Genomic DNA, 25,895 nt, shown 5'->3' with positions numbered 1-25,895 from the left:
CTTCTCTTCTTCTCCTCCTGCTCCTGCTCCTCCTCCTCCTCTTCTTCTTCTTCATGTTCTTCTTCTTCTCCTTCTCTTTGTCCTCCTCCTCCTCCTTATTTTTCTTCCTCCTCTTCCTCATATTTACCAGTCTGGAGAAAATGTCCATGTCAGGATTCTTGATGGAGTCAGATCAAAGTAGGGAAGGAAAGAGTGGCAGGGCAAAGAATGAGCAGCCTGGTTTGGCACTTATTTATGTATCTCTGGTAATGCCATCATTTGATTGTGTCATTTGACTGGCAGCTAGGTGACACTGCAGAAAGCAGGCCTGAAGTTCAAATCTGGTCTCAGACATTTAGTAGCTGTGTAACCCTGAAGAATGGACTTAACCTCACTGCCTCAGTTTTCTCATTTGTAAAATAAGAATAATAATAACCCCTACCTCCAGGGCTGTTTTAAGGATAAAATGAGATAATATTTGTTAAGCTCTTTGCAAAACTTTAAGTGTTATATAAATGCTGGCTATCAAGACCAGAAACTGTTAACTATGTGTTAAGTTTTTTTCAATTAATGAACATTTTTTTTTTGCTCTTCCTTCCACTTTTCTTCCCACAAAAAATCCCCCCAGACTACTATAAACTTGCATGTTTGTACTTACTATCCTCAGTCCTTAAGTGAGGACTTAATACATTTCTGTTGTATAGTATTGAAATATTTGATTCAATAGGAGTCAATTCAGTGTAGCTCAATTCAAGAAGCATTTATTAAGTACCTACTATATTCTACTCATGGGAGATGTGAAGAAATGAAAGTCAAATGATATCTTGGAAGATAAGTAAATATAAAACATATACCAAGTCATTTGTAGAGCTCAAACATCTGGGATGGGGGCAAGAAAAATGTCCTATAATAAGGAGTATTTTCACTTAGCCTAGAAGAATCCTAGGAATTACAAAAGGTAGAAGTGAAAAGGGATCATTAATTAGTTAATTAGTTAAACTATAACCAGTGGTCCAACACACTCAAAACTTATTCTCTAATAATTTGAATGTTTGTTGTCTTATCTCCACCACCCTCCTCCTCTAGAGGATTTCATGAGGGTAGTGACTCTTTCTTATTCATTTTTGTAGATCATCTCCCTTTAGCAGCATTTAGCATACTGCCTTGCACATAGTGGTGATATAATAAATATTTAATGAATCAAATTGAATTTAAATAGTCAAGAACTGAAGAAATAAACTTACTATAAGGCAAATTGTTAACTCTTTCAAAACTACTTTGGTTCATTCCTACTTGCTACCTGGGATATTATTAAAGTAATACCCAACACGTCTTCAAGACACTTTGCAGAATTCTAGTTCCAGAGAGGAGCTGACAGCCTGAATTATTTTAGATGGCTGTGTAAATGACCTCACTGTAGGAGTAAGTGACTCCTTGGGGCAGTACAGACATGTACAAGATGAAGGAAGCTTTTACTGATCCCTCCCCTCCTGAAATCTCTCAGATCACTCATTTGTTCTCTGTTACACCTCTAGAGATGTCATATTTAATAGGATTTTGTAGGCATATAGTTCATTCCTCTGTTTAGATTCTATACCCATTGATGGTAAATATTATTTTATTTTGTCTTTGTTTTCCCACCACTTGGCACACAATTGGCCCTTAAGAGATGTCTGTGGAGATGAAATGAATTGGAATTTACATTTCCAATCCTGCAAATAATTAATGTATTAGTCATCTTATAGAAGTAAATGAACACTAATAAAAGGTGAAATGAAGTCCAATATAGACTGAATTTGGTTTGTTAGTCAATCTGAGTATCTTCTCTTTTTTTCCCTCCCCCATTTTACTTCCTCCGAAAGGAAGGAAGCTACGAAACCTCTACTTGCTTTTCCCCTCATGTTTTTCTTTAACTTTTAAGTCAAAAACATAGTGTATGTCCTGTGCCCCAGAATTCCATAAAGTAAAATGGATCTGGACCTTTGACTTCAAAATTTTTACCTTCCTTAAAATAGTGTCCTCTAAGCAATAGATATGCCAAAGATAGCCATGAAATGTATAAGATAACCCATAAAAAATTGACTTCCTGTGTTTCAAAATGCAAGTACTTTTTCTTAGTCCTTCTTCCTCCCCCTTTCTTCCTATATAAATACAAAATTTTCTGCTCTTTCCATATGAGCAAACCCAACGGAGGATACTTTTCACAAATTGCCAACTTTTGTCCAGTTTTATGAACTTGAAAGTTATTGTTAAAGGAGAAAAGCAGGATTAGATAATACAGGAACACTGCTCTGTACTTGTTAGCATTCCCTAGGTGGGGTGATCTCAAACTCTTGACTTTTAATTGTACTTACAAAATTCTTTTATTATTTGAAATGTTAACTTGTGCTCATTATGGTCTTAGTATGGTGGATCAAACGATAATTCAGTTTTTTGAAAATCAGTCATCTTTGGGCCCTGTTTGTATGGCTAGAAAGTGACAAGATGGATTTCTCTTAAGCCCTTCACAAAACCAGTACTAATCCTCTATAATCCTAAGTCTTCTGGTTGACAAGGCAGCTGTCAAAGCAAATACTTTATTAACCAGAATACTCCATGCTCCAACCATGACTTTAAATGAACTGCTCCTGATAATCCTCTAGGGTGAGGTAACAAACTGTGGTACTCTGGAGACTCAGTCTCAAAGGGACTTCAAACAGAACTGGACATTTGAGTTTTGGAAGAAGTATATAAGCTTTGGCCCAGAGAATGGGGTTATTCTCTTGAAATATCAGGGTAAATGGAAAGGGACTGTATAAAAATAAAGGGTCAGTTCTTAAATACTTTCCACACCTGACAGCTGATGTAGAGAATGATGATCAGAGAGACTGTATCATTCTTAATCACCCAAGAAAGATCAAGCAACACTACTGATTCTATGATTAGGCTATTAGAATTTGTGGGTTGGACAAGGGATCCAGCAGACATCTAGTCTACTCAGGAATATTCCCAACAGCTCTGTCATCTAGTCTTTACTCTGGTATTTAAGTAGACTAATATTGTTAAAGAAGATATTTTAACAAAATGATTGAAACGAAAAGGGGATAACTGGCCAACTTTTAATTATCAAGGAAGTTATTAAATTTAATGATCAATTAAATATCAGATACCTTCCCTTATTAGCACCAGAGCTAGGGGAAACCAACCAGAACCTTATAGAGCTGCTGAGCATCTTAGCAAGTAGCTAAAATGTCACTTTGGCATGTCAAGGCAGAATGTAGCTGAGTCACTGAAGGAAAGAAAAAAAGGACAATTACGGTTACTAATGAATATGAAGACTGGGCACCAGCCTACTGCCTCTGACAAGAATTTACATAATAGGAAAGAAGTGATCAGACTCAATTAAGTCTTTGGGAATTGGGCAAGGGTTCAATTACTGCAGGGGTTGTCCTAGAGATAACCCTGTACAATGGTGTCTCTTGTGTGTTCCTTTGGTGAACTGTTTATGGGAGGGCAGTTAGTGAGCAATTGTGGTAGGTCTGTATCTCCCTATCTCAGATGCTTGATGTGTGAATTTCAGTGCTAGTAACATGCTGACAAATGTTTAACAATTGGCTCTCTGGGGGAAAAAAGCACACAAAACCCTTTTAAGTTTAAACTGCGTTATTAATTATGTTTTCCATTACTTTGTTATGTCTAGATGAGGGGTTAGGAAACTAATGTCCCCCAGTCACGTTTTAATCATCCTTCATTCATAGACCAGAAACAGGGCAAGGCAGGTAGGTGGTGCAGTGGATAGATCACTAGTGCAGAAGTCAGGAGGACCTGAGTTCCAATCTCACCTCAGACACTTGACACTCACTAGCTGTGTGACCTTAAGTAAGTCACTTAACCCCAGTTGCCTTATCCTGGCTCATCTCCAGTCATCCTGATGAATATCTGGTCACTAGATTCAGATGGCTCTGGAGGAGAAGTGAGGTTGGTAACCTGCACAGGCCTCCCTCACTCAAATCAAAGTCAAGTGCAAGTCATGTCATTATTTCTCTGATGCATGGTCTTCTTTCACAACAAAGGACGAACACACACATACACACAAACAGGGCAAGAGCTAGATTTAGCCCTCAGTCTTTAGTTTTCCAGTCCCTGACTCAAACAATCAACAGAACAATAAATCAAGTTGTGATTTTGAGTATTTGCTGATTCTCAAAGTATAAATTCCCACGCTAAAAGTTTAATAATTGACTCTCACAAGCTAGTTTGAGCTGGATGTAGCATACCCACATATATAGTACCATCTCCAGAGTGGGAATTCAAGTACTGGAAAGTACTTGAATATGTCATACCATGTGACTCCAATAAAAGATGGGCTGTCTCTCAAAGATGGAAAGTCTTTTGAAACTTTTCCCTCTCACCCTGGGAAGGAGTTTGTAAATTTTATTTGATCATAGAATCTTGAGGGCAGAGACTGTTTTTTTATTCCCCATTAATTAGTACAGTGCCTAACACAATAAGAAGTTCTTAAACAAATACAGCAGCCCCACATATTCTAGTGTACCATGAAATAACATTTAGGAACAATTTTTCGGATAATTTGCTGACCTGGTAGCGCCTAGCAACACAAAAAATAAAATGTTGTATTTATCTGGTACATTTCAAATGAACCACTCAAAGTGTCATCATCTTTGGATCCAATCCATTCTGGGGTATGGTAAAATGAATGGTATATGTCAGGTGAGTGAAAAGGTGAGAGATTATACTCTTCAGATATAATGAGCTGCCAAGAATACTCAGTAGAGGTAGAAATCTAGGTTTGTGGGAAGGAATTAAATGGAGACATACTGATCTTGTCAAAGGCATAAAATATTCCAGAACTCCTTGCTTCTGTCTGATGCTCAAAAACCTAAGCTGCAAACTCAGATCCACAAGGCTAACTGTCTGAAGGGAGAATTGGCATTTGAGCACCAAACTCCAAGGTCCATAAAGATCTCTTATGTGAAATTTGATTTTTAACATTCACTATTTCTGTTTTGTGGCTAACTGGTTTCAACAGACATTATTGGAGACCAGTTCTACTTGCAGGTCATCCAAGATGAGCTAAGTCAACGAGCATTATATTAAATGCCTATTGTAAGCCTCTAAATCTGTGAATTTTCAAAGTTGTTACTAAGCATTTGGTATATTTGAATTACAAGGCAAAGAGAAAAATCAAAGCATTAGTGAGGCTCATTGGACAGCTTACCCAGGGATTCCACCTGATTCTAGCTTATTCGCGATGTCCACGTCCCAGGACCAAACATCAAACTGCCACTTCCGGAGACCCAACACTCCACAGAGCACTGATCCAGAATGGATGCCTATGCGCATGTCAATGTCATGCTTTGTCCTTGACCTAACATACCTGTTCAGAAAAGTCAACACATACACACATTAGAAATGGAAGAAACTCATCCTCAGCATCTGTGTGCTGTCGAAACCCTGCTTGAGAGTTAGGGAACATGTGAAAATGAGAAATGAGGAGAAATTTGATCTCAATCTTCACTGTGTTCTTATCAAGACAAGGGAGAATGGAAACGTAAATGGCACAGAACAGGTGATATGCCTGGAAAGGGTAGACACAGACAGTGGAATAAAAGTTAGTGAATGGAAACCTTGGATAGTCAGTTGAAAAAAAAAAAAAGGGTTGAATTGAGAGTCAGGAGACCTGGGTTCAAATCTTGGCCTGGCCATTTGGTACTTCAGTGATCTTGGGCAAATCATTTACTTTAGCTTGGAAACAGTTTCCCCAGCTGTAAAAGGGGTGGGGTGTGGGATGGAGACAGGTTAAACCAGATGATGTCTAAGGTACCTTTTAGCTCTAAAATCTATGATGAACTAAAACTCTATTCATTATAAAGCACCTTTATTTTATTTTTTATTTATTAAAATAAGTTTTATTTATTTGTTAATTTTTTCATTATATTTATTTATTTATTATATTAATTAATTTATTCATACATACCAAAAATTTTGGAGAAGACAGGTCAGAAAGGTATGATCACTCAAAACTTTAGCATATAATGATAGGGTGAAGCAACTAAGTCTATCTAATCTAGAAAAGAGAATACTTAGAGGAGGGAGGGGCATAAACATTTATAAGTACTATGTGACAGGCACCATACTAAGTAAGTACTTTCTACATATATTACCTTAGTTGATCTTCAAAACAATACTGTATGGTAAGTACTATTATTATTCCTACTTTTACAGTTAAAGAAATGGAGGCAGAGAAGTAAAATGACTTGTCCAAGGTCACCTGTCCAGTTAAGTACCTGAGTACAGTTTTTTTTTTAGGCTTTTTTTTTTTTTTTAGATTTTCTTTCATGTTTATTTTTTATGCTTCTTTTTTTAAATTTTTTTATTATTTTTTAATGTTTAACAATCACTGCCATACAATTGAGATTTTATCCCCCCCACACCTACCCCCCACTACCCCCCTCCCTCCCCACGACTGCATACAATTCTGTATAGGTTCTACATATACTTTCCTATTGAGTATATTTTCACTATAGTCATGCTATGTAGTCAGACTAAAATAAATGAAAGAAATCATATAACAAATCAAAACATGATACACAAAAACATACACATACACAAACATGATCTGCTACATTTTGCAGATGACTTCCATATTTCTTTCTCTGAGTGTGGAAGGCATTTTGCCTTGAGAACCACTGTTGGGATTTTTTTTTTTTTAAGAAGTTCTTGCGTTATTACAAAATTCCAAGTCTACCAGTAAAACTCTCACACACTGTGGTCGTTGCTGTGCACAAAGTTCTCCTGGTTCTGCTCCTTTCACTCAGCATCAGGTCATATAAGTCCTTCCAGGCCTCTCTGAAGTCTTCTTGTTCATCATTTCTTATGGCACAATAGTACTCCATTACATTCATATACCATAATTTATTCAGCCATTCCCCAATTGATGGACATCCCCTTGACTTCCAGTTTTTGGCAACTACAAAAAGTGCTGCTATAAATATTTTTGTACATGTGGGACCCTTTCCCATTTTTATGATCTCTTGGGGATACAGTCCTAGTAGCGATATTGCTGGGTCAAAGGGTATGCACATTTTTGTAGCCCTTTGGGCATAGTTCCAAATTGCTCTCCAGAATGTTTGGATGTGCTCACAGCTCCACCAACAATGAATTAGTGTTCCAACTCTCCCACATCCTCTCCAGCATTTATCATTTTCTTGTTCTGTCATGTTTGCCAATCTTATAGGTGTGATGTGGTACCTCAGAGTTGTTTTGATTTGCATCTCTCTAATCAATAGTGATTTAGAGCATTTTTTCATATGATTATAGATATCTTTAATTTCTTCTTCTGAAAATTGCCTGTTCATATCCTTTGACCATTTATCAACTGGGGAATGACTTGTATGATTATACATTTGAGTCAGTTCTCTATATATTCTAGAAATGAGGCCTTTATCCCTGAGCTTAGCTGTAAAAATTCTTTCCCAATTTACTACATCCCTCCGGATTTTGGTTGCATTGGGTTTGGTTGTGCAAAAACTTCTCAGTTTAATGTAATCAAAGTTATCCATTTTGCATTTCATAATGCTTTCTATCTCTCCTTTAGTAAAAAATTCTTCCCTTCTCCATAGATCTGATAAATACACTATTCCTTGCTTCTCCAGTTTATTCATGTTATCAATCTTTATACCTAAATCATGTACCCATTTGGACTTTATTCTTGTGTACGGTGTCAGGTAAGGGTCTATGCCTAATTTCTGCCACACTGTTATCCAGTATTCCCAGCAATTTTTGTCAAACAGTGAGTTCTTATCCCAGAAGCTGGGGTCCTTGGGTTTATCAAACAGAAGGTTGCTATATTCCTTGCCTACTGCGTCTTGAGTGCCCAGTCTATTCCACTTGTCTACCTCTCTGTTTCTTAGCCAATACCAAGTGGTTTTGATAATTGCTGCTTTAGAGTACAGTTTGAGGTCTGGTAGCGCTAGGCCACCTTCCCAAGCATTTCTTTTCATTAGTCCCTTTGATATTCTGGACCTTTTGTTTTTCCAAATGAATTTTGATATTATTTTATCCAGCTCTAGAAAATAATTGTCTGATAGTTTAATTGGTATGGCACTAAATAAGTAAATTAATTTAGGTAGAATTGTCATTTTTATTATATTAGCACGGCCTACCCATGAGCAACTAATGTTTTTCCACTTACTTAAATCTGACTTTATTTGTGCCAAAAGTGTCTTCTAATTGTGTTCATATAATCCCTGGGTTTGTTTTGGCAGGTAAACTCCTAAGTATTTTATACTGTCTACCCTAGCTTTAAATGGGATTTCTCTTTCTATCTCTTGCTGTTGGACTTTGTTGCTAATATATAGGAATGCAGAAGATTTGTGTGGGTTTATTTTGTAACCTGCAACTTTGCCAAAGTTGTTTATTATTTCAAGTAATTTTTTACTTGAATCTCTGGGATTCTCTAAGTAGATCATCATATCATCTGCAAAGAGTGATAACTTAGTTTCTTCTTTGGCTATTCTTATTCCTTCAATATCTTTATCTTGTCTAATTGCTACAGCTAACATTTCTAGTACCATATTGAATAATAGTGGTGATAATGGACATCCTTGTTTCACCCCTGATTTTATTGGGAATGCATCTAGCTTATCCCCATTGCATATAATGCTTGCTGAAGGTTTTAGATAGATACTGCTTATTATTTTATGGAAAGTTCCCTTTATTCCTACGTTCTCCAGTGTTTTTAGTAGGAATGGGTGTTGTATTTTGTCAAAAGCTTTTTCTGCATCTATTGAGATAATCATGTGGTTTTTGTTAGCTTTGTTGTTGATGTGATCGATAATGCTAATAGTTTTCCTAATATTGAACCGGCCCTGTAATCCTGGTATGAATCCTACCTGATCATAATGTATTAATCTTGTGATAAGATGCTGTATTCGTTTTGCTAAAATCTTATTTAAAATTTTTGCATCTATATTCATTAGGGAAATTGGTCTATAATTTTCTTTCTCTGTTTTGTCTCTTCCTGGTTTGGGTATCAAAACCATATTTGTATCATAGAAAGAATTTGGGAGGACTCCTTCTTCCCCAATTTTCAAAAATAGTGTATGTAGTATTGGAATTAACTGTTCTTTAAATGTTTAATAGAATTCACTTGTGAATCCATCTGGCCCTGGAGATTTTTTCCTAGGGAGTTCATTGATGGCTTGTTCAATTTTTTTTCTGAGATGGGCTTGTTTAAGTATTCAACTTCCTCTTCTGTTAATCTGGGCAATTTGTATTTTTTAAAATATTCATCCATCTTGTTTAGATTATCGAATTTGTGGGCATAAAGTTGGGCAAAGTAGTTTCTAATTATTGTTTTAATTTCCTCCTCATTGGAGGTGAGTTCACCCCTTTCATTTTTAATATTAGTAATTTGATTTTCTTCTTTCTTTTTCTTAATCAGATTGACCAAAGGTTTATCAATTTTATTAGTTTTTTCATAAAACCAACTATTGGTTTTATTTATTAATTCAATAGTTTTCTTAATTTCAATTTTATTAATCTCTCCTTTGGTTTTCAGTATTTCTAATTTGGTATTTACTTGGGGATTTTCAATTTGTTCTTTTTCTAGCTTTTTCAACTGCAAGCCCAAGTCATTGATCTCCTCTTTCTCTATTTTATTTATGTAAGCATTCAAAGATATAAAACTTCCCCTAAAAACTGCTTTTGCAGTATCCCATAAGATTTGGTATGTTGTCTCACTATTGTCATTCTCTTGAATGAAATTATTGATTGTTTCTATGATTTCTTCTTTAACCCAACCCTTCTTTAGAATTAGATTTTTTAGTTTCTAATTGATTTTTGGTTTATCTTTCCATGGCCTTTTATTACATGTAATTTTTAATGCATTATGATCTGAGAAGGATGCATTGATTATCTCTACCTTTCTGCACTGGATTGTGAGATTTTTATGTCCTAGTACATGGTCAATTTTTGTAAATGTTCCATGTACCGCTGAGAAAAAGGTATATTCCTTTCTATTCCCATTTAATTTTCTCCAAAGATCTATCATATCTACCTTATCCAGAGTTTTATTTACCTCCTTAATCTCTTTCTTGTTTATTTTGAGGTTAGATTTATCGAGTTCAGAGAGGGGGAGGTTGAGGTCCCCCACTAGTATAGTTTTGCTGTCAATTTCTTCCTTCAACTCCCCCAACCTCTCCTCTAAGAATCTGGATGCTATACCACTTGGAGCATACATGTTTAGTAATGATATTGCTTCATTGTCTATGGTGCCTTTTAGCAGGATATAGTTTCCATCCTTATCCCTTTTGAATAGATCTATTTCTGCTTTTGCTTTGTCTGAGATTAGGATTGCTACTCCTGCCTTTCTTACATGAGCTGAAGCACAATATATTCTGCTCCATCCTTTGACCTTTATCCTATGTGTATCCCCCCGTTTCAAATGTGTTTCTTGTAAGCAGCATATTGTTGGATTATGGCTTTTAATCCATTCTGCTATCTGTCTCTGTTTTATGGGAGAGTTCATTCCATTCACATTCAGTTATGATTACAATCTGTGTATTTCCCTCCATCCTCTTTCCCACCATTTGTGCTTTTAGCTCTCCCTTCTCCCTTCCCCTCCTCAATAGTATTCACTTTTCTCCCCCTCCTCCTGCAGCCTTCCCCTCCTTCTTTTAGCCCCCCCTCCCTTTTACTCCCCTTTACTCTTATTGCTTCTTCCCTCCCTTTTAGCCTCCCTCCCCTTTCTTCCCCCTTCCCCTCCTACTACCTCATAGAGCTAGTTAGGATTATCTACTTAAGATTATTTTTCCCTCCTTTAAACAAATCAGATGAGCGTACCTCTCAAACAATGCTCATCTCCCCCCCCTCCTTCCCTCTACTATAGTTTTGTACTTCTTCCTGTGATGTAATTTGCCATTTTCTGCTTCCTCTTTTTCACACCTCGTATTACAATCCCTTCTCATACTTAAATCATATTTTTGACATGACATCATTTACTTTATACCCGTTCCCTCTACGTATGTCCCTTTTATCATAATAGCTGCACAGTTCTCAAGATTAACAGGTATCATCTTCCCTTATAGGGAGGTAAACAGTTTGCCCTAATTGAGTAGCAAGTTTTTGTTTTTGTTTTTTCCCCCCTATGTACCTTTTTATGATTCTCTTGAGACCTGCATTTGAAGATCAAATTGTCTATTGAGTTCTGGTGTTTTGGTCAGGAAGCTCTGGAAATCCCTTATTTCATTGAATGACTTTCTCCTTGCCTGAAATGTTATGCTGAACTTTGCTGGGTAGTTGATCCTTGGTTGAAGTCCCAACTCCTTTGCCTTATGGAATATTGGGTTCCAATTCTTTCGATCTTTTAATGTAGAAGCTGCAAGGTCCTGTGTGATCCTGACTGTATGTCCTTGATATTTGAATTGTTTCTTTCTGGCTGCTTGTAGTATTTTCTCCTTCACTTGATAGCTCTGGAATTTGGCAACAATATTTCTTGGGGTTTTGAGTTTGGGATCCCTTTTGGGAGGGGAATGGTGGATTCTTTCAATGACTATTTTGCCCTCTGAGTCTAGTACTTCTGGGCAGTTTTCCTTGATGATTTCCTGGAAGATATTGTCCAGACTCTTTTCTTCATCATGGGTTTCTGGCAGGCCAATAATTCTTAAATTTTCTCTCCTGGATCTATTTTCCAGGTCAGTTGTTTTTCCAATTAAATATTTTACATTATCTTCTATCTTTTCATTCTTTAGATTTTGTTTGACTGATTCTTGTTGCCTCATTGAGTCATTAGTTTCTACTTGCCCAATTCTAATCTTCATCGTATTGTTTTCTTCAGTTAACTTTTGCATCTCCTTTTCCATCTGACCAATTTTTCCCTTTAAGGAGCTATTTTCTCCATTTAATTTTTATACTTCTTTTTCCATTCAACCAATTTTCCCAGTTAGGTTTTGTGTTTCCTTTTCCATTTGATCAATTTTCCCAATTAGGTTTTGGGTTTCCTTTTCCGTTTGATTAACTCTTCCTTTTAGGGAATTATTTTCTCCAGTTAATTTTTGAACTTCCTTTTCCATTTCTTCAATTTTCATTTTCAAAGTGATGTTCTCATCAGTGAATTCTTTTTTTATAATTTTAAAATCATTGGCCAGTTTTTCTTCTATTCCCTTCTTCAGCTGTTCCAGGTAAGCTAGTTGTGCTTGTGAGAAATTCATAGTCCCTTCTGAAGTTTCAGATGGAAGTACAGTCTCAGCTCTGACCTCTTTGGTGTTTGTGTTTTGGTCCTTATCCCCATAGAAAGATTCTATGGTTTTTTCACTTTTTGTCTGCTTTTTCCGATTCATGATGTTGGCTGAGTGTTGTAGCTTCTGGTTCTTTCAGTCAGAAGGTACAGAACTTTGTGTTGAGCTGATGTGTGAAGAAGTTAAAAGCAGGTTTTTGGTTTTTGTTTCCCAGATCAACCCTGGAGTTAGCTTGTTAGGTGTGTGGGAGGAGTGGTCTGGTCACAGGAGATCTCCTCAGCTGACCTGAGGCAAAGGCAAGGTCAGGGGATGGTGATCCCAGCTTCCCTATTGTCTTCCCTTTTCCCCTGGAGGGCTGAGGCACGCCTAGATGCTAACGCGTGTTCCCACCCGTCCTGGGGCTCCTCTCCCGGTGCTGAGGCTTGCCTGGGTCTCAGTGCGAATTTTCTCTGCCCTGGGTCCTCTGTCCTTCCGGATTGCCTCCGCCACAGTAGGAAGAATCCCCCTTTGCTATTTTCCTAGCCTCTGGTGTTATGAGACTATTTGCCCCCTTCTGCTGTTCCCGCTGATCCAGGATTTTTCTGGGGAAATATTTTATGGTTCTTTCACGGTCATCAGGGGGGAGGAGAGAGCATTTACTGATCACTCCGCCATCCTGGCTCCCCGAAGTTCAAGTAGGTGACTTACCGAAGTTTAGTCTTCAGGCTGAAGGTTTCAAGGGCTGCTGCGCTGATATCTGGTGCTCAGTGGCTCTCACCGGCTCGGTTTGGCTTGTCTCCTGCTCCGCTGTTTTCGCCCGCCACTCTCGGGCTTCTCAGGTCCCTTCCGCCCTGCTGCGCTGACCGCGCTGCGCTGTGCGCTGGGGGCTCACCCCTGCGGAACAGATCCTTCCCATGGACCTTCCAGTCTAACCTGGGCTCCGAATCCGTCAAAGTCTGTCACCCACTGGATTCCGCACCTCCAAAGTTTGGTCAGATTCTCCTTTCAGAGGTATCCAGAGGAATTTGTCCAGGAGCTTAGGTGAGTCTTTGCTTTCACTCCACCATCTTGGCCTATCCTGACTACAGTTTTAAATTCAGCTCTCCCTAATTTTAAGCCCAGCACTCTAACCACTGTGACACCAGCTTCTGGAGCAGCTAGCTGATGCCAATGGATAGAGTAGTGGGGCTGGAGTCAGGAAGACTCATCTCCCCAAGTTTAAATCTGGCCTCACACACTTATGAGCTGTATGACTCCAGACAACTCACTTAACCTTGTTTGCCTCAGTTCAAATCTCCCCTCAGACACTTGACACTCACTAGCTGTGTGACCTTGGAAAAGTTACTTAACCCCAATTGCCTCATCCTGGGTCATCTCCAGTCATCCTGATGAATATCTGGTCACTGGATTCAGATGGCTCTGGAGGAGAAGTGAGGCTACTGACCTGCACAGGCCTCTCTTGCTCAAAACAAAGTCAAGTGCAAAGCATGTCATCATTTCTCTGATGGCATGGTCTTCTTCGGCAGCGAAGGACAAACACACACACACTCACACGCACACACACACACACACACACATCATCTGGAAAATGATCTGGAAAAGGAAATGGCAAACCACTCTCATATCTTTGCTGAGAAAATACCAAATGGGGTCACAAAGAGTCAGGCATGATTGAAAAACAAAAGATCACGAGCTACTTCCTCTTACAGAAACCAGATCAGGGATTCTGAACTCTCCGGAGTGCTAGCTATCACTTACTTTAGTTCTCTCACAATACACGTGAGGAAAAGGCACTGTAAAGGTTAAGTGACATCTTAAAGGTCACCATTAGAATATATAATCAAAGCTGGATTTGAATTCAGGTCCACTGAGTCCAGATTCAGATTTTTTTTAAAATTTTCTTGCCATAATGTTATGATAAAATAGTCCTCCCTGAGCATCTGAAAGCTTTCACATAACAACAACTAGCCCTGAGACAAACTTTAAGCTTCACTGAAATGATTTCATTTCATCCTAACCATAGCTCTTTGAGGGAAGCACTATAGGTATTATCTCTATTTTACAGATGAGGAAGTAGAGGCCAAGAGAGGTTAAATAACTTCCCTACAGTTAGCAAATATCAGAAACAAAATTTATATGTAAGCCTTTTTTGCCTTTCCAGTACAACTCCCTTTGCATCACACCATGCTGCCTCTCAAAGGAAAGAGGTATTAGAATTTCTTTATCTAGCCTCAGAAAGTAAAAATCAGCAACAATCAGTGAAATTACAGTGGATCTTTCTTTCCCTTCTTTCCACTTCTACTGCTATTTTCTTAGTCCAAGCCCTCTTGTCTGGACCACTGTACTGCTGTTGTTCAGTCATTTCAGTCATGTCTGACTCTTTGTGACCCCACTTGGGGTTTTCTTGGTGGAGAAATTGGAGTAGTTTGCCATTTTCTTCTTCAACTCCTTTGACAGATGAAGGAACCAAAGCAAACAGGCTTAAAAGACTTGATTAGAGTCAGTAAGTATCTGATGCCAAATTTGAACTCAGGTCTTCCTGACTTCAGGTCCCGCACTCTATCCACTGAGCCACTTAACTGCCCTAAATTATTTGCTGCTGTTCAGGCATAATCAACTCTTCATGACCCCACATGGTTTTCTTGGCAAAGATACTGACGCACTTTGCCATTTCCTTCTCCAGTGGATTAAGGCAAACAGAGTTCAAGTGACTTGCCCTGGGTCACACAATTAGTGAGCCTCTGAGAGTGGATTTGAACTTAGATCTTCCTGTCTCTAGATCACTGTATCACCTAGCTGCCCTGACTATTGTATTAGCCTTCTTATTTGTCTCCCTGCAACTAGTCTCTTCTTCACTCTGTCTTCCACGATATTCAGATTGATATTCCTAAAGTGCTGGTCTGATCATGTCATACCTTTGCTCAAGAATCTTCATTGGTTCCCCATTGCCTTCAGGTTAAAATTCAAATTTTTGTTTGGTACTTAAAACCCTTCACAGTCTGGCTCTAGTCTATCTATCTGGACTGTTTACTCATGATTTCTCCCATGACTTCTATGTTCTAGACAAACTGACCTGTTTGCTGTTCCCCTTATGTAACAGTGCATCTCATGCCTTCATGCTTTTGCTGAAACCAGAAATGTTCTCTCCTCTCAAAACTCTGAGTTTCCCAAAAGGCCTTTTCTGAATCTCCCTCTTGCTAGTTCCCAAGCTGGCCTCCAATCACTGGATATTTATTCTATGTTTACTTATCTGTAAACCTATTGTATCCCTCTAGTAGAATGTAAGCTCCTTCAATTAGATTCTATTCGATAAACTCTTACTATGTGTCAGGCATTGCGCTAAGTGCTGGAGATAAAAATAAGAAAAAGAAAGATTAGATGTTACCTGTAAGGAGCTTACAGTCTAACGGGTAAAGACAGCACACAGAAGGAAATTGGCAAAGGAGGCAAGGAAGCAGGAAACATTTAGTTCAAACCAAGCATAGCTGCAAATATAAAGTGGAGAGTCCCAGAATCAGGAGGTTCTGAATTCACATCCTGCCTCAGACACTTACCAGCTCTATGATCCTGGATAAGTCACTGAAGCATCATTGCCTCCAAAAAAAAAAAATTGCAGAGAATGCTGAAAGTCCTGCCCTCTTTAAAGGAAAATTTTCGTAGGAGTTTAGTAACCTACCCTCCAGTCCTCCTGTCACAGGGGAGGGGAGACAAAGAGAGTGGGGAAGGCGCTGACTATCCAAGGCAGAGCTAAACGGTATTATCACAGGATTTCAAGTGATTTGCTTAACTTGGGAAAGGCTTCTTGTTCTATGGATTTGAAACCAGCCTAGATTGCAGATGAAAAGTGTAGAGTGGAGAATTCTTTGAGGGCAGGAAGCGTCTGTTGTATTTACATTCCCAACACCTCATGGGTGACTGGAACATAACATGTACCTAAAAAAACAAAACTTAAAATCCCCATTTGTTCATTGATTGATTGAGACAGATTTTGGCATACAATTATGGGCAGCATTAAGAAAGTCATAGCTTCTAGGAATAGAAGGTTGTAGTTCCAGGTTGGATCAAATCTGGTACATTGTGTTCAATTCTGTTTAAGGCACACCAATTTAGGAAGAATAGGGTTAAGTTGGAGAGCGTCCAGAGGAGACCAACCATGATTGGTCCAGAGCCTATTTTATAGGAAGATCAGTTGAAGAAATCAGGAATGTTTAACATGGAGAAGAGAAGGTTGAGGAGGAACATGACAACTATCTTTAAGAAAGATTAGACTTATTCTATTTGGTGTAAGAAAAGAGAACCAGTATCAGTGGGTGAAAGCTTGAAGTGAAGAAAAAGTTTGCAACAGTAAGAGGTATGCCAAAATAGTTATCTGCCTTGAGGGGTGATGACTCTTTCATTTGAAGTCTTCTATTTGAGGGCCAGCTAGGTGGCTCAGTGGATAGGTGCACCAACCCTGGAGTCAGGTGGACCTCAGTTCAAATCTGAGCTCAGACATTTGCTAGTTGTGTGACCCTAGGAAAGTCATTTAATCCTGATTGCCTAAAAACAAAACAAAACAAAACGATAGATCTTCTACTTGGGGCTGGAGGACTACTTATAAAGGATGCTATTTGGAGGATAATTCTTTGGATATTATTGTTGTGTTTGTCCTTCATTTTCGAAGAAGACCATGCCATCAGAGAAATGATGACATCACTTGCACTTGATTTTGTTTTGAGTGAGGGAGGGCTGTGCAAGATCACCAGCCTTACTTTCACCTCCTGAGCCATCTGTATCTAGTGATAGATATTCATTAGGATGACTGGGGATGGTCCAGAATTCTTTGAATATGTTAGACTAGATGGCTGCCAAATTCCCTCTCCTATCTAAATTCTGTGATTTTGCTCCACCATTGGAGGTTTTCAAGGGGAGAATAAATTACCACCTGTCAGGGATGATCTGATGTCCCTCCCAGTTTTGAGATTTTTCATATCTTTTTATAGTACATACTGTGTACAAAGCACTATTCTAGTTGATGGAGAAGATAAATATATCTGTGAAAGAGGTGTCCAGGTGATCCAATGAATAGAGTGCTAGATATGGGGTCAGGAAGAACTAAGTTCAAATCCTGCCTTAGACAAACTTACTAGCTCTGTGACCCTGGATAAGTCACTTAAGCATCATTGCCTCAGTTTGTTCATCTATAAAAATGAGGCTAAGAATAACATTTATGGCTCAGAGTTGTGAGGATCAAATGAGATGAGATTGTAAGGTATTTTCTAGACAATACACAACGAGGATGCTAGCTGCTATTGTTACTACTAGATAACCTTTGTTGTTATTGTCGTTCAGCAGTTTTAGTTACGTCTATGATTTCATTTGGGATTATTTTGGCAAAGATACTAGGGTGCTTTCCCATTTCCTTCTCCAGCTCATTTTATAGATGAAAAAACTGAGGCAAACAGGGTTAAGTGACTTGCCCAGGGTCACACAGCTAGCAAGTGGCTGAAGCCAGATTTGAACTTAGGAAGATGAGTCTTCCTGACTGCAGGCTCAGCACTCTATTCCCTGTGCTACCTTGATGACCTAAGAGAAAAGTATTCGCCCTCAACGAGTTTAGAGCATAGAAAGAGAACATTTGCTCAAGAAGAGAAAGTGAATGAAAGAGCTACAGAACAAGTTACTGAGAGTCTACTCCTGACTTCATCATTAATTGCTTGTATGACTTTGGCTGACATTAACTTTCCTCTAACCTCTAAGCTCCTTGCTCTAAATATATATTTCTTTGGAAATATATGAAATTATATATACATATATAGTATGAAAAGATAAAATGAGATGAAAGAGGGTGGAGAGAAGAATGGGAAAAGGTCAATTTGGATAATGTTAACCATATTAGGTATTAACATTAGCGACACAATGTGTATCTTAATAGAAGGAGATTGAGGCTAATTGTTCAACATCAGAAATAACACATCATGAGAAAATGAAATTTTATAATGGCACTGTGCTGCTATTTCTTTATGGCAAATTTGGGAGTTGAGTCAAGCAAATGATGGACCTGAAATGATTTCCAAGCTGACTCTTATTCCCAGACATAGATTCTACTTGGAAGTCAAGAATTGTGATTGGTGACAGTTTTATAAAGCATTTTATGACCTTTGAGGAGAGAATATTGCCTGGCTCTTTTCTGGAATAAAGTGGAGAAAACATTTCTATATGTGAATCACCCTGCTCTAGCTGAACCCCCAAAGACAATTTTCTGTGTTCCCATCAATCACTAACACTTTACTGGTGATTCTGGGGACAGGAAAAATTATTCTGTCTTTTCAGATTGAGGCTTTCAGTTTGAGCACTGAAATCACTGGTGTTATGATTACAGTTGTCCAAAAGACATTCACAGAAAAATCCTGGTTAAACCTAAGTCACACTAAGGTACTAGAGGTCCTTTTACAATTAGAAAGACTTCAGTGACCAAGGATTTATATGAAATCTGAATGAGCAGAAAACTTTCCACAAGATACTGAAAGCAAAGTAAACACATTGGCATTACACTGTGAGATCCTGAAGGATAGGGCCTGTTTTTTGCCTTTGAATCCTTGGTGCTTAGCACAATGCATGGCACATAGAAAGGACTAAGTAAATGCTTAATGACTAGCTGACTGGCAGGCAGCAGTTATGGAGACTCTTGGGCTACAGCCTCATTTTTTACCTCTGTCTCACGACAGTTGATTGTGTATATGTCCTGGACTTTTGCACTGCACTTATTCTCAATACTCCAAAACATGGTAAGCTCATATATTTGGAAATTACCTCAAATGAGAGATTGCAACCTACCTATGCCTACTTATCCTGTGTGACCTTTATCCATACCCTCCCATAAGATTTCAAGGTCCACTCAACTTGCTAGAGGACTTTTTCCTTTTGTCTTGACAAGAAGATGTGTGAAACCATTCCCTTGTCAGTCCCTCACCCTTCTCACATAATCACCTCATCTCCTTTTCTTTTATAATGTTTTGATGACATCTTTTACCTCTGCTCCTTTTTGGGGCTTTTTATTGGTAATACATTCCATTCGGCAAATAACCACCACACACCTCTCCATTGCCTTCTACATGGGATTGATTTTTAACTCTTTGGAGACTGCTGTATTCTATGTCTTAGTGACAAAAAATAGCATTGATTTGATGCTGATATTACACAGATGGGTTTTGCCCATGTTTGCTCTCATGTTTGCTTCACTTGGCAAGAATCAATGTCCTTCCTCAGATTCTTTTCCCAATTTCTTACCAAGGCACTGGAGGTTGATGGTGGTTATAAGAGTCCCATTACCTCTGAATGCCAGACTCTGTGACTTGATAGGGGCATACTCAAGATAACAGAAAAGGAATCAGCAGTTATTGTTAAGGATGTCTTTGTTAGAACTTTTGGGAAAGAAATTTATCATCCAGGACTCCTAGATGTGTTCTGGAAGAAAGACTTTAGAAAGCTTACGGAAAAACCCAATATACAAGACTCTTTCAGAGGTACCCACAACACAGGGGAACAACACAGAGACCATTCCAGATTCTTTGGAGTTAAGCTGCTTTGTCATGAATTCCTAACTGGCTTTCTTTACTCTTCCTCCTATCAAAACAACTAGCTTTACAAGAATAGTATATAATAGTTCAGGCCTACAAGTGAAGCAGTGAAATGAAGCAAATAAAATCAAGGACAAATAGTATACAGATTTTAGTTTGGTCAGAAGGAGATAGCAGGGGTCTTTTTTGCTAGCACTGTGGCAGGACTCTGTTGCTTTGCCCATACTCAGATCTAGGTCTCAGATCTGCTGTGTGGCAGTCCCAGGGAATAGAGGAGCACTGAAGTAGAAGAGTTTGTGGCAGCAGAGGCAGGGGAAACTTTCTCACAGTTCCAGGGTGGAAAAGAGTACTTGTGGTCACTTACAAGCAAAGAGAAGAATAAAGACCTCTCCTCAGATCATATCACCTTAGAAGAACTGAAAACTTCAGGTCCCCAGATGCATCTCAGAAAACAGCTGCACAAAACTCCTGAAGCTTGGAACAGTGAACCCTCTATCCTGGAAGCAGAACCCTACTTTAACAAAGAATTAAAAATCAAATAATAGGCTGGGAAAATGATCAAAGAACTGAAAAAACTGACTATAGAAAATTACTACAGTGACAAGGAAGATCAAAACACATACTCAGAAGAAGATGACAAAGTTAAAGCTCCTACATCTAAAGCCTCCAAGAAAAATATGAATTGGTCTTAGGCCATGAAAGAACTCAAAAAGGATTTTGAAAATCCAGTAAGAGAGGTAGAGGAAAAATTGGGAAGAGACATGCTAGTGATGCAAGAAAATCATGAGTCAACAGCTTGGTAAAGGGGACCACAAAAAATAATGCAGACAATAATACCTTAAAAAAAGGATTAGATCAAATGGTAAAAGTGGTCCAAAGGCTCACTGAAGAAAATAATTCCTTAAAAATTAGACTGGAGCAAATGGAAGCTAATGTCCTTATGAGAAATCAAGAAACAATAAAACAAAAAAAAAAAACAAAAAAAAAAAGAAAAAATGGAAGACAATTTGAAATATCTCATTGGAAAATAGATCCCAGAGAAATAATTTCAAAATTCTTGGACTACCTCAAAGCCATGATCAAAAAAAGAGCTTTGACATCATGTTTCAAGAAATCATAAAAGAAAACTGCCCTGACCTGATATTCTAGAATCAGACGGTAAAATAAAAATGGAAAGAATTCACTGATCACCTTCTGAAAGATTCCAAAATAAAAACTGCCAATAATATTATAGCCAAATTCCAGAGTTCCTAGGTCAAGGAGAAAATATTTCAAGCAGTCAGAAAGAAACAATTCAAGTATGGTAGAACTATAATCAGGATAATACAAGATTTAGCAGCTCCTATATTAAAGGATTACAGGGTTAGGAATATAATATTTCAGAGAGTAAAGGAGCTAGGATTACAACCAAGAATCAACTACTCAGCAAAACTGAATATAATCCTTCAGGGGAAAAATGGATATTTAATGAGATAGAGGACTATCAAGCATTCTTGATCAAAAGACCAGAGTTGAATAGAAAATCTCACTTTCAAATACAAAACTCAAGAGAAGCATAAAAAGGTAAACAGAAATGAGAAGTCATAAGAGACTCAATAAAGTTAAACTGTTTACATTCCTACATGGGAAGATAATATTTGTAATTCATAAGACCTTTCTCATTAATAGGGTAGTTAGAAGGATTATATATAGAGGGTACATGTGAACTCAATATGATGGACAATATCTAAAAACATAAAATTAAGGGATGCAAGAGAAATGTTCTGGGAGAAGGAAAGAGTATGGGGTAAAATATCTCACATAAAAGAGGCAAGAAAAACCTTTTACAGTGGAGTGGAAGAAAGGGTAGGTGAGGGGACGTGAGTTAACCTTACTCTCATCAGAATTGACTAAAAGAGGGAATAAGTCAATTGGGTATAAAAAACTATCTTACTCTACAGTAAAGTAGGAGGGTAAGGGAATAAGAAAGGGAAAGTGATAGAAAAGAGGGTAGATTGGGTTAAGGGGCAGTCAGAAGGAAAACATTTTTGAGGAGGAACAGGGTGAAAGGAGAATAGAATAAACGGGGAGATAGGATAGAGGGAAATACAGTTTGCAATAGTAAATATAAAAAAATTGGAAGCAAATTTATCAGATAAGGGATCCATTTCTCAAACATATGGAGAACTGAGTCAAATTTATAAGAATAAGAGCTATTCACCAACTGATAAATGATGAAAAGATATAGTCAATTTTCAAGTGAAGTGATCATAGCTATCTATAGCCATATGAAAAAATAACTTACTAGTGAATGAAGAAATGCAAATTAAAACAATTCTGAGTTACTACCTCAAACCTATTAGATTGACTAACAGGATAAAATAGGTAAATGACAAATGTTGGAGAGGACCTGGGAAAAATGAGACTTTAATGCACTGTTGGTGGAATTGTGAACTGTTTCAACCATTTTGTAGAGCAACTTGGAACTATGCTCAAGGAGGCTATAAAGGCATGCATACCCTTTGACTGAGTAATACCACTACTAGATCTGTATCCTAAAAGAGATAAATAACAAAAAGGACCCATATGTACAAAAATATTTTAGCGGCTGTTTTCTAGGGGCAAAGAATTAGTAATTGAAGGAATGCCCATCAATTGGGGAATGGTTGAACAAGTTGTGGTATGTGATTGTGAAGGAATACAATTGTACTATAAGAAATGATGAGCAGGATGCTCTCAGAAAAACCTGGAAAGACTTGCATGGGCTTATGCAAAATGAAAAGTACGGTGTACAAAGTAATAGCAATACTGTAAGAAGATCAGCTGTGATTTAGCTATTCTCAGCAATACAAAGATCCAAGACAACTCTGAAGATATATGAAAAATGCTCTCCATCTCCAGAGAAAGAACTGATGGTGTCTGAGTACAGATTGAAGAACAAAAAAAAGAAGGTGGGATATGAGTTGATTTGTGGAGGAAGTCAGGAAGCTAGGAGGCATGGACAAGGAGGGAGAGGATTTTTGAGATGGAAGATATTCATTGAAAAAGCACGCAGATGGAGTGGAGTCTGTAAGGAGCAGCAAGTAGGTTGATATAGCTGGATGAGAGAGAATGTACAGGGGAATAAAGTTCAAGAATACTGGAACAGATAGGAAGTAGGCAGGTTGTGAAGGAGGCCTTTCAAGTGTGCCCTGGATCCCTAAATACCAGTAAGCAGTGGATCTAAGTCAACACTTAGTGTGCTGCCTGACATTGCTAGTTATCTTTTGAATGATTATATCCTATATTTTTGCAATATACTTTAAGACTCTTGAAGGCAGACATTATCATATACATCATTTTATCCCCCAATGTTCTTAGTATGGGGCTTTGTTCATAATAGGTGATCAAGAAGCACTTCTTAATTGACTAGAGGTACATTTCAACATATCTAAAACTGAATTCCTTATTCTCTTCTCCTAGTCCCTCTTCCTCACCTCCTTATCACTATCAAGTATACCACTATGTACTCATAAGCCAAGTGTCAACTTCTCATACTCTTTTGGGCCCCATATCCAATCTGTTACCAAGTTCTATCAATTTCAGTCATGTCTGACCCTTCATGATCCCATTTGGGGTTCTCTTGGGCAGAAATACTAGAATAGTTTGCCATTTCCTCTCCAGTTCATTTTACAGATGAAGAAACTGAGACAAACAGAGTTAAGTGACTTACCCAGGGTCACACAGCTAGTAAGTGTGTGAGGCTGGGATTTGAACTCAGGAAAATGAGTCTTCTTGACTCCAGGTCTGGCATTCTATCCTCTTAACATTTCTCATATATGCTCTCTTCTCTCCTCTGACACTGCCACCACTTTGATTTAGGCCTTAATCACCAGGTCTGGACTATTTCAATAGCCTGCTAAGTATCTCTGCACCATAGTTCATCCTCCACTTAGCTGTCTGCTTAATCTCCTTTAAGGACAAAGCTGAATATGTCAACCCTCCCTTCCCCTCCATCACAACTTCAATAAACATCAGTGGTTCCTTAGCACCTCTAGGATCAAATCAAATTCTCTGTTTGGCAATCAAAGCCCTTCATAACTTGGCCTCCTCCTATGTTTCCAGTCATTTCATGTCTCACTTACCCCCTCCCAACCTCCAAACACTATGATCCGTTAACCCTGACCTCCTTGTTGTTCCTTGCACATTTCTTACCTCCAGGAATTTCTACTAGCCATTTTCCCCATGCCTGGAATGCCCTTTTTGCTCATCTTTGTTTCCCAGCATCTCTGGCTTTCTTCAGATTATAGCTAAAATTCCAGCCACAAGAAGTCTTTCTTTCTGAAGCCCCCTTAATGCTGGTGCCATCCCTCTGATATTATCTTCAAGTTCTCCTGTTTATAATGTGTCTGAATGGTTTGAATGCAGTTGCTTCATGTGGTTTCCCCCATTAGCCTGTGATTTTGTTGTTCTGTCTGATTTTTTTTACCTTCTTTCCATCCCCAGTGTTTGACACTGTGCCTAGTACATAGTAGGCACTTAATAGTGCTTGATGTTTGACAGTGTAAACAGGGTCCATAATGGATGCATTTATCTGTTGTTAGTTCCAACTGAAAAGCTGAAGTTTAAATAGATGTACAAATTCCATAAATATTACCCAGTCTTGGCCTTCAAGATACTTCATTCAATTTAACCTTGCATTATGCTCATAAGGAGGAAGTTGTTTCTTTTAGCCTAAAAACCAATTCCAAAGTTGGGTTTAGCCACAATGATAATGGCTCACTTTTCCAAAGGGGACAGCATGGATAGAGTGCTTGACTTAGAGTCAGGAAGACACGGATTTGAATCCTGCCACTGACCATTATTTGCTTCATGACCATGGGCATATCACACCATGAGTCTCAGTAAAATGGGAATTAACAATACTTATAATACCTGGCTCACGTCCTTGTGATGCTCAAATAAAATTATTTGCACTCATTTCTTTGCAGGCTTTAAAGTCCTATTAAATGTCAGTTATGATTATCATCATGCTCTTGCAACACTCCTGTGAAATTGGTACCACATGGATTATTTTGGAGCTGAAAAAATGGGAGCTTCAGAAAGATTTGACCAGGATCACTAAACAGCCAGAAAGTGTGGTGGAGGCAGCAGGTCCAAGGCTCTTTTCATTATTCGCACAACTGTTCCATATATCTTAATACTTCTCCACAGTGAGATCAGTTCAGCTGTTAATTCAATGCATTGACTAGGAACAGATAAGAACAACTAAATCACTAAATGGATGAAGTCATGACCTCAATCTATTGTAATGGATATTTACTAAGTGACCTGGAATAATCAAGGCCCAAGTCTGCCATGATGAATGGACACACTTCTTGCCAGGAAAGGCCAATCAATGGATGAGGGCCAGGGGTAGGGGTGAGGGTGAAGGAGGAGGCAGACTATGACAACTGAATCTGTGGATAAATGTGGTAAATTCTGTCAGCACATTTCCAAAGCAGCAAAATCCTTTCCTTCCCTCCCCTTCTCCTTGCCCTTCTATCATACTAGTCTGGGGAGGGAAAAGAAGAAGGAAGGTGTTGGAGAAGTTTTATTATTGAAAAAGAAAAATGCATAGAACTTGTCAAAAAAAAGGAGAAACAGGTTTTCTCAGATCCATTAACTGCCTGAATGTTATTGAGTACCTGTCTTAGTAAAAATCCACAAAGTGTTTACCTCAACCTTGGTTATCTTAGACAATGTGTCGACTGAGTTATTGGATTCCAAAATACACATTTGTCCTACTGACCTTGGTGGTGGGAATTAGTGGGAATGTCGGGAATTCAGATCTTGATGAAATTCTTTACCAATCATGTAGTATATACTTAAAATATACTTAGTGTATATTTAAAATATATATATACATACAACAAACATACATAAAATTTACACTTTCATATATAATATTCCTATTCTTCTCATGTAGAAGAATACTCATGGGATAGATATTATTTTAGAACTGAGAAAATGGAAGTTCAGAGAGATTTGACCAGGATTGTTCTGCAGCCAGAAAGTGTGGTGGAGGCACCAGGTCCAATGCCTTTTCCATTACTTTACATGCGATTGTAGCATATGTCATAACACTTCTCTACTGCAAGATCAGTTCAGCTAACCAGTTCACTTCAATTCATATTCTAAT

The 25,895-nt window shown here is 38.2% G+C and overlaps 1 protein-coding gene across 2 annotated transcripts in view; it reads right to left on the bottom strand.

The window, feature by feature from the left end:
* The window catches only part of ADCY8 (adenylate cyclase 8), a 387,812-nt gene that overhangs the window by 167,392 nt on the left and 194,525 nt on the right, over nt 1-25,895 (bottom strand). For both annotated transcript variants that reach the window (XM_072603060.1, XM_072603059.1), the window contains exon 6: nt 5,198-5,356. In XM_072603060.1, the coding sequence (XP_072459161.1) occupies nt 5,198-5,356 (159 nt within the window). The remainder of the gene's footprint in view (nt 1-5,197; nt 5,357-25,895) is intronic.

Source organism: Notamacropus eugenii, chromosome 4 (genome assembly GCF_028372415.1).
Source record: "Notamacropus eugenii isolate mMacEug1 chromosome 4, mMacEug1.pri_v2, whole genome shotgun sequence".
In the NCBI taxonomy this organism is placed as follows: domain Eukaryota; kingdom Metazoa; phylum Chordata; class Mammalia; order Diprotodontia; family Macropodidae; genus Notamacropus; species Notamacropus eugenii.
This window is presented reverse-complemented; position numbering and strand designations above follow the sequence as displayed.